This window comes from Nelusetta ayraudi, unplaced genomic scaffold (genome assembly GCF_046127955.1).
Source record: "Nelusetta ayraudi isolate G7.1 ecotype Tasmania unplaced genomic scaffold, CSIRO-AGI_Nayr_v1 ptg000070l, whole genome shotgun sequence".
In the NCBI taxonomy this organism is placed as follows: Eukaryota; Metazoa; Chordata; class Actinopteri; order Tetraodontiformes; family Monacanthidae; genus Nelusetta; species Nelusetta ayraudi.
The window spans coordinates 3,140,282-3,153,560 of NW_027466120.1; the positions used below are offsets into that span (position 1 = coordinate 3,140,282).

The 13,279-nt window shown below is 39.5% G+C and overlaps 2 protein-coding genes across 3 annotated transcripts; one reads left to right on the forward strand and one right to left on the reverse strand.

Moving 5' to 3' along the window:
* The first annotated feature begins 1,022 nt into the window (after positions 1-1,022).
* LOC142898846 (cadherin-13-like) lies at positions 1,023-7,253 on the forward strand. Of its 2 annotated transcripts, XM_076042091.1 has the most exons (18): positions 1,024-1,330; positions 1,661-1,780; positions 1,890-2,036; positions 2,124-2,268; positions 2,375-2,547; positions 2,636-2,767; positions 2,852-3,034; positions 3,207-3,517; positions 3,602-3,744; positions 3,825-4,049; positions 4,622-4,849; positions 5,020-5,132; positions 5,257-5,343; positions 5,453-5,508; positions 5,710-5,794; positions 5,881-5,940; positions 6,031-6,129; positions 6,260-7,253. In XM_076042091.1, the coding sequence occupies exons 1-18, from the start codon at positions 1,295-1,297 to the stop codon at positions 6,560-6,562; spliced, it is 2,646 nt and encodes an 881-aa protein (XP_075898206.1). In that variant the 5' UTR covers positions 1,024-1,294; the 3' UTR covers positions 6,563-7,253. The 2 variants fall into 2 exon arrangements, with proteins under 2 accessions (XP_075898207.1, XP_075898206.1); XM_076042092.1 differs by lacking the exon at positions 2,636-2,767 and having other exon boundaries at positions 1,023-1,330.
* Positions 7,254-10,009: 2,756 nt separating this feature from the next.
* mtg2 (mitochondrial ribosome-associated GTPase 2) lies at positions 10,010-13,047 on the reverse strand. Its single transcript, XM_076042150.1, has 6 exons — positions 12,660-13,047; positions 12,081-12,228; positions 11,824-11,939; positions 11,486-11,704; positions 11,261-11,399; positions 10,010-10,505 (listed from the first exon to the last, which is right to left on the reverse strand). Exons 1-6 carry the CDS (start codon positions 12,846-12,848, stop codon positions 10,111-10,113), a joined length of 1,206 nt encoding a protein of 401 aa, XP_075898265.1. The 5' UTR covers positions 12,849-13,047; the 3' UTR covers positions 10,010-10,110.
* Positions 13,048-13,279: the final 232 nt, after the last annotated feature.

The following is a 13,279-nucleotide window of genomic DNA, read 5'->3' on the forward strand; positions in this document are numbered from 1 at the left end:
GAGAACAACAAAGACGTTGTTGTCTGGCACACGTGGCAGTTTTCCAGCAGACGGTTGTTGGCAAAACATAGCACAGAACAACTTTTCCTAAATTATAGTTAATTTTTTTGTTGTTGTTGTTTCTTGTTTCACTTGGAACATTTTCCTCTCTTGTGTGTGTCTCTTGCACCTGCAATGTTTGTGTGATAGTCCATCTTTTATTATTTATTTATTTATTTTATTTCCTTGAGTATTTGAATGCTTTTTTTGCTTTTCTTTCTCAGGTGCTGGAAACTCTCTCAGCTGCAGCCCGACCTTGCTAGCGAGGTTCTCCATGAGCCACGCTGAAAGTGTTTTGACTCTTCCAATGAGAAAAGAATAAGATCCAACTATGCAACTGACAGTCGTCAGAATATAAACATTTTATTTTTCAATGAAGCAAGTTAATATGTCTTGTCTGTAAAAAAAAAAAAAAAAAAAAAAAATTACACTTATGTGCAGGCAGTTAGATTTATTTGTTTGTTTATTTATGTATTTGCCTTTAAGATTGGATCTAATATTAAAAAGAAAAAGAAAATCAAATAACTAAAGACGTGGACTTTGGTCCAAACATGTTTCCAAATTTCAACAAGGGTATTACACTATTGTTTGATTGATGATAATAATATCTTTAATAATTGACTTTCAGAAAAAAAGAGTATTAACTATTTTGTCATGATTTTCAATTTCTGCTTGAAACTGAGTTCAAAAATCCTTGGGCACTAAATAGAGTTAAAGGAACTGATCCTTAATTCAGCCAATAAAAAACATTGGCCCTCGCTCGAAGTGAAGAACAATTTATTTCATTGAATCTTTATAACACATGTATTTGTTTTTCTGTTATACCAACAGATTCGTCACATCCCTTATCCCTGTAAGTATGTTTTTTTTAACTTATTTTTCAGTGTTCTTAAACCTTTTCTTTTACTGATAGCTTTACTGTTGCTGCTGCTCTGTGAAATACACCTTACAAGCCTGCTGTCAAAAAAAAAGAATTATGTTCTGATCTTTCATTGGTTTTTATTGACTTTGGCACTGAATTGTAAACACCTGGCACCGAAGAAGGGAATGCACACATGCTTGAGCAATGCCCACGCCCAGCCTGCGCAGTTTTCCAGAGAAATCTATGAAGTCACATTAAATGTATTTGTAATGACAGCCTGGTAGTACTAGCACTTAAAAACTAACTAAAGCGTGCGAGTCCGGCTCATTCAAGGACTTGACTGTCGAGGCGCAGGGATTATCTACGATTAAGAAGAAATCCTCTGGAGGAACTATGAAGACGATACAACTTAGAATTGTTGCCATCCTGGTAAGCATTTTCTTCGATGGAAGTCTTAGACAATAAAGGGATATAATAACAGGAACAAATTTGTGTCTGATTCAATATGTCATGTTAAATAAGAACATGTTATATTTATTTACTTACTTATTTATTATTTTACTTAATTATTTTAGGTAAATTATTTCCAACTAGCAAACAGCAGAATGGTACACATATGTCACTGACCCACAATACCAAAAATCTGAAATAATTCATTTTCTTCTTGTTTTTCTAATATGCAGCAGTAGTAAAGGTAGTGCCATTTTCTTACTACACCTTCCAATGTGAATGACGTAATGTCATGTTTTACACTTACAGTGTTTGGGAGTTCACAGGTCATCTCTAGAAATCTTGCAGCGCCAGAAAAGAGACTGGATAATCGATTCGCTCGAGATCAACGAGGGCTACAACGGATCTTTCCCGTATTCGCTGGGCTATGTGAGCATCAACCAACATGTTAGGATTATATGCAGAAGATTGGTGAACATCATTTTAAAATATGGCTCTACTGCTGCTGCTGTTGCTTGTGCGTTTTGACTGATTGCAGATCAAGCTCGCAGATGAAGTCAGAGCTTTCAACTTGCACGGTCACGGTGTTGAGCTCGAACCCATAGGTTTGCTGAAAATCAACGAGGAAACTGGGGAGATCACTGTCAATTATGCCGCGGACTACGAGAAGTACCCGGTCTTGAAGGTATGAGGAAAATTTCTGCCCAATGCCAGAAGATTATTTTTTTGTTGTTTGCGTTCCATTCTCATCATATATATGTATTCATTCCAGCTAACATTTGAGGCCATGTTTAAAGAAACCAAGCTAGTGGATACTCGGCTGGGTGTTGAGGTGCGGATTATTGATGCAAACGACAACCCCCCTACTTTCGAGCCACAAACGGTTGAATTGACCGTATTGGAGTCGACCAAGCAAGGTAAAGAGATTGTTCCATTGTTTTCTTCCACACCGTTCAGCTTACGTATGCAGCTGTTACGGAGACCCAGCTGAAATACACATGTGAATTATCTTTGCACCGACAGGGACAAACCTGGTCTCACTTCTGGTGAGCGACAGGGACTCGGACACCAACAACAACAACAAGTTTGGCGTGAAAATGCTTTCAGTCACACCAAAACCGCAAGATGTGGAGTTCTACTTGGAACAGAGGGGCAACATTGCAATAATTTCATTTAAAGGGTGTCTGGACTACGAGGTGAGAGGATTGAACTGGTGAAAGGTCCATCTTAAATGATTATATTTACAATTTATTTGTTTGTTTGATTAATTTGATGACCAATTAGATCGCAGAAAAATACACAATCATAATAGAAGCTAAGGACAGAGGGGCAGAAGTGCAGCTCTCCAGCTCCGCCACCGTCACCGTCACTATACAAGATGGAAACAACCACCTCCCCAAGTTTATAGGAACGACTGTGAGTCCCAACCTGTATAAGCTGCCTCTGGGAATGCACCATTAGCTCTTCTTACGTATTTTTCTTCTTTTAACTTTGCAACAGATTGAAGGAAGTGTGAAGGAAAACGTGGACAATGCCCTTGTTCAGCGTGTTCAAGCTGAAGACAAAGACACCAGAAATACAGCAGCATGGAGAGTGAACTATCAAATCCACGGAGACCCCGACAACAAGTTCCAAATTGAAACAGACCCTGAGACAAATGACGGGCTTCTGTATGTGAAAAAGGTACAATCTATACTGTCTTTTATTTAGAAGGATGTGTCTTCCCTTTTATAAAGTGACAAATGATTTAAAAAAAAAAAAAACTGAAAAAAACACACAAATTTAAAATACCCAATCTGAAACAAATTCTTTTATTTATTTATTTATTTTTATTTATTTTCATTTTTATTTATAGCCTCTGGACCATGAGGCCTCTCCACTGGTGAACCTGACGCTCACTTTAGACAACGAGATTCCTTATTACTTGTGCAAAGTGGTAAAACGAACAGAAGGCAAACTCTGGCAAGTAACTGGAAGCAAGGCAGAAGCAACGGCACAAGGCATGCAAAGCATGAGTGTTACGGTGACCGTTGAGGATGTCAATGAGGCGCCAGTGTTCGACGAACTCCAAAAACAGGCGAAAATGGCCGAGAATGGAAAGAAAGGGATGCATCTGGCCAGGTTCACAGCCAAAGATCCCGACATCCATCAGTCAAACGCATTTGTGTAAGCTGCAAAAAGCACTTCAGTCTCAACCCGGCAGCATTGAACTTCAGTGTCTAACACTGTGTGTGTGTGTGTGTTTTTTAGATTCATGAAAGGAACCGATGAAGCTGGCTGGATCACAGTGGACAAAAAGACTGGGGAAGTGACCACAGCCAAATCCCTCGACAGGGAGTCGCCTTATGTGAAGGACGGCATCTATAATGCCACAGTCCTCGTAATTGACCATGGTACGACCAGTGGATGCTCTCTTTTCAATGAATGAAACCTGTGTTTATTACACTAGCTTAGGTTTGCTTCCATTCTTCAGGATCACCTCCGATGACGGGTACGGCGACCCTCACTATTCACGTCTCTGATGAGAACGACAACTCTCCGGTCCTTGGAGTGAACACAATCGATATGTGCCAATCCGACGAAGCGTCTGTGGTAAACATCTCGGTCACTGACCTGGACGGAGATCCCTACGGTGGACCATTTAGCTACAAGGTGCTTGGAGACGTCGAGGGAAAGTGGAGGGTTCACCCTCGTCACGGTAGGAGCCTGTTCTAGTTTATATATTTATTTGACTTAGATACACAAAACAGATAATGTTTTCAGGTAATACAACATTTGATGTGTTTTCGAGAACACCTTTTAAAATTAAAAACATAATTCCCATTGGGAATTTAAGTTAATAGCATAACAAAAAAATTATGGAAACAGGTTTGGTGTATTAACTCTGATTTTTGTGTTTGGATGTGTTTGGGTTATTTTTTTTTTTAGGCATTATGTTTTTGGGGTAAGGGAAGTTTCCATAGCGTTAGGACATCCGTCAGGATCAATGAAGCAAACAAAGTGTTTCTCGGACACATTCATTTAAAAAAAATGTGCCAGCCATTCTTGTCAGTATTTCCTGAAATCCTCTCTCCATCCATGGTGGTAGACACATAGCACCATCCCGTGATATAACTTTATTTTATGTAGGTAGCCCCATTAATTCAAATCAAATAACCAAGTTTGTCATTTTGTTTGTCATTTTAGAGCAAAAGTATAAAAAGTTCACTTTAAATTTGCACAGCACTCCATGGAAATGCACTAATTTGCCTCTACTTTCTGAACTCGCAGGTTATTTTGTCAACTTGGTCAAAGAGAACACAGTTTTTTCAGGGGAATATGATTTGTTGCTGGAGGTAGCCGACAGACAACACGAAACCAGCGTGCACAACCTGTCGGTCACCGTGTGTGCATGCCACAACCCTGCCATCCCGAACTGTCGCCAGCGCAGCACTTCCGGCTCTATAGCAAGTACAGCATTAATCGGGATCATTCTTGTTGGAATATTACTCTTGGCAGGTAGAACATTCACACTTTTAAATGGACAAAATACTTTAAAAATTGATCGAATCCTGCTTTGTTTTCATGTGGAACGCTTTTGTTTTGGGGAACAATTTTAGCTTCATGATTTGTATGGACAATACATCGGTAGATTTGATTGGTGTGTATGTGATTGTCTGTGAACACAGCTGCGCTTTGCGCCATTCTGGTGACATGTAAGAGGAAGATTACACAATTCCCAGAGGGAACCTACTGCAGTCTCATAGGAAGCAACAGCGAGTCACCTGGAACTGACTGCAAAGTAAAGAATTTCATTTTTATTCATTTATTTGTTTGTTTATTTCATATTTTTGTTGAAAAACATTTAACAGTAGATTTATTTTTATCATTGGGTTTTTTGTCATATTATACATATTTCATATCAGGTGACTTTGGGGCAGTCAGTGAAAAAATCAAGCGAAAATGGAGAGACATTGCACACCATCAATAATAATCAAGCAGTGTCAAAATGGGTAAGTACAGGAAAATGGTAAAAATGGAAAATAATCCACTAATAATTTTGTTTCTTTTTTTGCTGTTGTGTATTTATTATGCTGATTAAATAATTATCCCGACTGTCAGAATCACAATGCGAGCGTCATGAGAGAGAACATGGCACAGTTGAAGTCAGAGGAGCGGCGGGTAATGAAATTCTTATCATTTTCACCTGATTATTGTGTGTAGCTTTCGTGTCAATAGTGTTTCACGAATACAACAAACTACCAGCACAAAAAAAATGAGATGCTGCAGGCAGTATTTTTTTAACCCTCTTGCACAGTAAAATAATGTAATAAATAAATGATTTAAAGGTAAATGATGAGTAACGTTTGATATTTCCAGTTCCTAGGTGCTTCGTCTGCCTTGAAAACAGGACATGAGGAAGGACATTTTCTGCTCGGGGTCCAACAGTTTCGCAGAAATGAGGTTTTCGTTGAATTTTTATCACATATCAGTTATTCATCATTCATCATTATTATCACCAACAGTGTTTTAAAGTTTGCCATTTCCAGGCCTTAGATGCATCATCAGCCTTTAATGTGGAACATCACAGTGAATACTTACAGGAGAGGGTAAATGATTTTAAGACGACAAATATGTATTTCTTAAAAATATTTACATTTGTTATTTATTATTAACGCTTGTCGTAAACTCTTTTCCAGCGTTACCAGAGCTGGATTAGAGAGAAGAATTATTCTACTGCGTGCGAAGCAAATGACATTAAAGCCCACAGACAATTCCTGCTCCGATTACTAAATAATGTAAGTATATATATAAACATATGGACAATTAATTTTCTGTCTGCATTCATTGAAATGACACTAAGATAATTTTATCTTCGTATAAGTCTCCTTTTTTTTATTTTTATTTTTTTATCTCTGTGTAATGTAGAAACTGCAAAGTCTCGAAGCTGTAGGTGAAGAGCTGGGTGATTATGAGTCACATGCCTACGCTGATGAAGCAGCTGCAGAAACTCTCTACGAGCTCGACGCCATCAGTCTCCCGGAAATTCCCTTTGATCCAAACATGGACCTTGACGACAGGTTCCAACATCTAGCCTCAATCGGCATGACTCATCAAAGTACAAAAACCACTTTGGTGCATAAACCTGTGCAAGTGGCACTGGAAAACTACCACAGTTTAAAACAGCTTCAAGAGATTAATGTTAATCCAGAATGGGGTCAACTGGCATAAGAACGGTGATGAGATGAGGTGAGAGTTCCGCTGATGCTGCCAATCTAAATAGTATGAAAATAATTATTTCTGAAAGTTAGTCCAAAACTGGATTCGAAAATGTCAGCAGAGCCTCTTTTTTTTTTTTTTTAATCATTGGTAGTAAACTCTTTCAATAAGAGATGAAATTTGGTGAACTATGCCTTTAGGGATTCCGTTGCTTGAAACTTTGATTTCAAGAGCTGAGCATGCGTTTAAAAAATAAAGCTGACGTAGAATGAGCTGTATGTGAATGCAGTTGTGACTAAATACAATATAAATGTATGAACGACAGGGTTCAAACACTGTGCGGGAAATCTTGTCATTGAAAGTTGTGCATTTGCCGAACCTATTTTCAACAACGCAGCAAAGTTACATAATCAGCCTGAAGTATTGCGGAAATGATTTATTGGCGTTGCTACCCATACCCAACTGTCACATGTCACGACATGTGACAGTTGGGTATCATTACGCACTTGGGCTTGTCTTTGAGGAGAAAATGTCCTGGCAATGTGCCTAAGATGAAAACTGTATTTTACTGTTTTGACGTTTTGCACCTTACTCGTAACTTTCATTTGTTGTACTGATGTTTAAATCAGACCAAAAATCCCAACTTTGCTTTTTTTTTTTTTTTTTTCTCAAAAGAATGGGATCACAGATTAACCCACTCTATCTACCATTATTCTCTGATTAAAGCGGGTGTGTCACACTCACAGTAGAAAGAGCTTCCATGGAAGCACGCTTACGAATGCTTTTGCCTGCCCACGGCAATGATTCTGCTTGCCAAACTGGTTCTTCTGTGCGTGTGTGTGTGTGGAGTGTGTTTACTTGAAGCGTTGATGTTAACAGCGTCTTATCACGCCATTCAGTTTGATGTTTTGTTGCTTATCAAAAATAATAGTTTTGATCTCATGAGGATGAAACTGTGTAAATGTGTAAATACAATGCACGCGTATGCGCGCACGCACACACACACACACACACACACACACACACACACACACACAATGTATCTACAGCTATATTTTCTCAATATTCTAATGGTAAAAAAAAAAAAAAGTGTATTTCAAACAATGATTGTGTTTATCCGTATTTTCTGATGCACAACATTGTCTTTTTCTTAGCTGAGTTAAGAACCAATAAATAGACCAACTCGTTCTGCAAATATTCTTCCTGTTACTGCTCTACTTCACAATACTTTGCGACTTTAAGTAACTTCATTAAACTAAGAACATAGATCTGTATTTTAACTTTATATTTTCACAGATGTCCATAAACGTTAAACAGTGGGGCCTGTATGTGTAAATTACAGCTACTGAGAGAACTTCCAGGCAAGCCTGACAATGAGTGCCGCTGCCAGTGCAAAAAACACTGTACTGTTCAGTCGAAAGATTCGCTCCCACTTAGAATACATTAAATGTCAAGGCAAAATTTCGGGCAACACTGACCCCTTTTGGTGAAACATCATGACTGCTAGCTCGCGTACACAGTATTCACACATTCACCGCGCACGTCTTTTACATGTACAGGTTTCTTTATACATACAATCGTGTATTATAAGGCGTTTGAGTTGTTATGAAATCTCTTTTTATTAATGCAGTCGTTAACTGGAACACGGTTAAGTTTACAATATGTTAGAGATGTTTTTGTGATCTGGAAATTTGTTGTATTTTATGTATTTTGCTTGGTTTTATTGAGACTATTTTGTGTGGATTTGTATTACAACACTGAATTGAAGTAAAACTAAATAGAATAATGGGAGTTTTGTGACTAAAATTTGTTTTGGGGTCATTATTCATTTTCGCGTAATAGCAAATTCTCAACGCAGGGATTTTTGTTACACTTCATCGTAAATAGATTTTCTCAATCAATTGCCGCTCCGAGGCCATAGAGTGAACCAAGAAAAGGTGCCGAAGAGGAATGCCAGTCAGCAGAGCAGCAATAGCGGCACCTAGCGGCTGATTTGTGTGATTGTGATTGTCAGTGGGTAGTGGAGTCACGATATTTTTTAATGGTGTTGCTGGTCATTCAAATAATAATAATAAAATATATATATATATATATATATATAATAATAAAATTAAAATAAAAATAAAAAAACTACCTATTTGACAACAGGACAGGCCTGTAACTGAAAAAAAAGAACTCGATGCACCTGATAGGATGAATACTGAAATAGACAAACTCAATAATATAACGTAAGTGCACCAAGTCGTTGTGCAGCCACAGAAATGACGAGGCTTTGCAATTACCAACGAGGAAGTCCAGAACCTCGGCTTTCATATCTGCGCAGACGCCAGACTAGGCTACAACCATTTCAACTCTACGACAGGAAAATAAAAGCATAAAGTGAATTTGAACATCTTACCGCAGTCAGTTCGTCCTGGCGGTCCAGTAGGTTGTGCGATAAACTTAACTCCTTCGCATTGTGTAAATCTATATACTGGGCAAAGTTGTTCATGTACTTAAAGAATAAATATAAGAAAATAAAGAAAATCACGTATGCCCAAGTTACGTTGTTCGACTGTCAAATAACAGGCCCACAGGCGACAGTCACAGAGCATTAATCATTCCCAAAGTTGTGTTTCCTGACAGTCCTTCTTCTGACATTTAGGCTCAACATGAGCGAAGTTTTACATAAGCCGGTAGCGCCACCACAAGGTTGCGACGATAATTGCATGTAGATGAGATAGTAGAAGTAGTGTATGAATGCAACGACAGCAAAGTAAACGTTTCCAAAACGACAATAGTTTAGTTGTCCAAAAAAGTTTGACCGAGTGTATGCTACAGAGATGTAGTAGATGCAGTAACGTGGGTCCCATTTGGTCACAGAAGGAATGGATTTGTTAATAGCCAAAACTATGTTTCAGAATCCCTCAAGATGGCAGTGTATGACCACATTAGAACACAAACAAGCAGCCAGCCAACTTACCCCACTGTTGAAGCTATGGTTTCTTGTGTGTTAACCGCAACTGTAGTGGACACTCGGTATCTCCTTAGTCATTTTTTTTGTGTTTTTTTTATTTTTATTTTTTTAATTATTATTAATTATTTATTTATTTCATTTTACCTGTCAAAGCTGAGCTGAGCTAAAAACAACTGGGTTATTACTTAAACACACACACAAAAATCTGACCAATTCCACTGCATTCATTATTATTACATTGTATCACTTATCTTTTATTAAGAGAGCCAGAGGAACACTCAGGCTATCTTGGTGTTCAGGTTCAACTCCTGCTCTTCAGATCCAGCACACACTTTTCGGAATCATTCACTGATATCTTAAAAAAAAAGATCTGAAAAATTTAGAAGTAAGGCCATCAGAAATTCATGCATGAACACCAAGGTCAGGGTGTTGGTAAGGTGTGTGAAGTGTACTTTTGAAACAGCATTTCCAGAAATTACTGAGGTCTTCTGAAACCCTGGATGGGATTCAATTATATATTAAGAAAGTTTATTAAATATAATAAGTCTTCCAGTTTCAGTACAAATAAGACACACATCAGTGCAACAACAGGGAAATGTTGCTTCTACCATTTTACAGGATTGCCTTCATCAGTGCTGTCATCTTGAAGGTAGCCATCATACAGCTCCCTTAGGTGAAGGATGAGCTCCTCAGTGTTGTGTCCTGTGAGAGCTGAGACGGGGATGACGCGCTGTGTGACGCAGCTCCTCAGGCTCTCCAGATTGCTACGGGCTTCGGGTAGGTCCATTTTGTTGGCCACAATGGCCTGGGGTCTCTTTGAAAGGCCAGACTCATACTGGTCCAGTTCATGATGCAAGTGCTGGAGCTGTGTCCACGGTTCAGGAGTAGACAGGTCCAATACAAAGAGGAGGAAACGGCAGCGCTCTATGTGCCGCAGAAAAGCAATGCCCAGCCCTCGGTTGAGGTGGGCCCCTCGAATGAGGCCGGGAATGTCAGCAACTACATGCAGGAGAAGAACATTTGAATTGACACGTTACAGGAATTAAAAATGGAGGGATATGAACTTAGTACTAGGAATTTTTAACAGTAGCATAAAAATGCACTATTAAAAGTGTTTGACTGACAGTGTAAACCAGTGGTCTCCCAACTGTTTTAGCAAGGGGCCACATGACGGAACTGCATCATGTCGGCGGGCCACGGTTCGTTGAGGGAGGGGGGGTGGGCATTTCTTTGTTGAGTGGGGGAATGGGGGCGGGAGCACGCTATCGCGCTACGCTAACGTGTCGGCAAAGTGACGTGGCGGGGGGGGGGGGGGGGTATGACTGCCGGACAGAGACACGCAGCGGGCCGGATGTGGCCCGCGGGCCGTAGTTTGGGGACCCCTGGTGTAAACGTATAATGGTGTGAAACAAGTGTTGTTTTTTTGCAGGACATGGATTTCTTTGTCTGTTAATGGTAAGCTACAGTTGTTATTCTATTAAGAATGTTAGTTAGATTGGGGAAGAAAAGAGATTTGAAGATACACTCAAACTCCACTTGATCAGTGAATTCCTTGTTTAGCATGAGGTTATTAGGCGTGTGTGTGAGGTGACACTTTTTGTACATTTAAAGTTTAAATTGTTGTTGTTGTGTTTGCAAAGCCAACTGCACTTTTTTACAAATCTTTCTGGAGAATTTGACATTGTTACTTTGTAAGATGCCATTAAAGATAATTACAAGTTGTGTTTTTAGAATCCAACACAATAAATAAATACCTGCAACTTGCTCATGATCCCTGTACTTGACAATTCCAACGTGTGGGTTGAGTGTTGTAAAAGGGTAGGCAGCCACAGCAGGCTTGGCGTTGGAGATGGCTCTTAACAAGGAGGATTTCCCAGCATTCGGAAACCCCACCTGCGTGGAGACAGACATGTACAATTATGGCAGTTAATTTTTAAAATGTAAACAAGAGACTGGGGAAAAAAGCCGCTTTTCCTTACCAGTCCGGCGTGGGCCATAGTCCGGAGTTCCAGCTGAAGGCTCCTCTCCTGTCCTGGTGTTCCTGGGGTTGCTGTCATCGGGGCACGGTTCTCATTAGACAGGAAAAATCGATTCCCCTTTCCGCCCAACCCGCCAAACGCAGCCATGTATTCCTGGCCATGCTGGGAAAGATCAATGATCGTCTTTCCGTGCTCCTTCACCACGGTGCCCACTGGTACCTACAAGTTAGAGAAACATCAGAGGCAAGGCTATGAGTAAAGTCGTAACTGACCCAAAAAAAAAAAAAAATGAATAAAAGAATTAAAGTGAGTGTTTTCACAATGATCCATGGACTCACATGAATGTAAGTTGTGTTGCCATTTCTGCCGTAACAGTTTTTGCTGGCTCCTGACTGGCCATCTTCCCCTTTGTAAACTGGAACAACTTGTGCCAGTGATTTAATGACCTTGTTGGCTGTAGGGTGATTAAGTGTAAAAAAAAAATAATTAAAAAAAAAAGTATTACTTTAGAAACATCACGTTACAAATCACGCTTGACGAAAAAGAAATGAAACACTCAACTGTCAGCATATTTTCCTTTGCCTGGAAGACTTACCCTTGATAATGAGGCTTCCTCCATCCCCTCCATTCCCTCCATCTGGCCCACCCCACTCCTTTCGAGGCTCACTGTGAAAGCTGCATACTCCTTTACCACCACATCCAGCCACGAGCTTCACACGTCGATGGTCTACAAAGTGACGGATCTAGGGGGTAAAATCAAGACAGGACAAGACATCATTCTGTAGGACCAACAGTCTGTTTTGGAGCTCACAATAAGAAAATGGCACGAGAGAAAAAAAATATATCAACAGCATGTCAGCAATAACCTCTGAGTTTTGTTTCAATATATATTTAATTTTTATACAACTTTCAAGAAACACTTGATCCATGTTTTTACATTAAGTTGGCCTCGCCTTTGTCATTGCTATAATAATATGCGTAGGCACATAATTCCTTAATTATTATCAACTCGAGATCCTATGAAGCAGCCTTTCACAACCACAACCACACAAAAGCGCATTTTAGTTGAGAAAATGCACGTATATTTAACTGTCACTGTATTTAAACACAGTACACTTGGAAACACGAACAAATAGACATTGGTATAGAAATTAAGTTCAGAAACGTAGCCTACCAGCTTCTTTTCGGACAGCTCTGCCTTCTTCGGCCTTCCTCGCTCTTTGGCGCAGAGCACACATGTCGTGCTCACACTTCTGGCCAAGCTAAATACATTTGTCCCGAGTTCGTGTCGTAATAGAAATCCTAAAGCTATGCCACTTAAAAGCCTCCGGTGGCTTCTGCCGGTCGCTAGCGTCGCCAACATACTGACTTATAAAAGGGCTCAGTAAACTGTGTTCTTACATTTAAACGTTTCGAGGGAAATCGTGTCAAGGAAGTGAATGTTGATAACCGGATCAAACTGTAGTATACGTTTAGAAGAGAGATATGACTGATAAATAACTGGTTGCGCTACAGTTACTACACTTGTCATTGCAAACTTGGGAGGTTTGACGCTGACTCCGCCCACTCACTGGTAACGTCATTTCCCCTATCTACGGAAGCCGATTTGTGAGCAAAATACAAGGGGCAAATGATAAAGGGTTTAATAGATAGACTCCTTCCTTTTTTTTAAATGGACGTAACAGCTTTTTCCATTGAAACGTTCAATATATTATATGCATGAAAATGGAGAAAAAGAAAAGACATTTATAAACGACGTTTCCCCCCCCCCTTTTTTTTTTAAATTGTATCGTA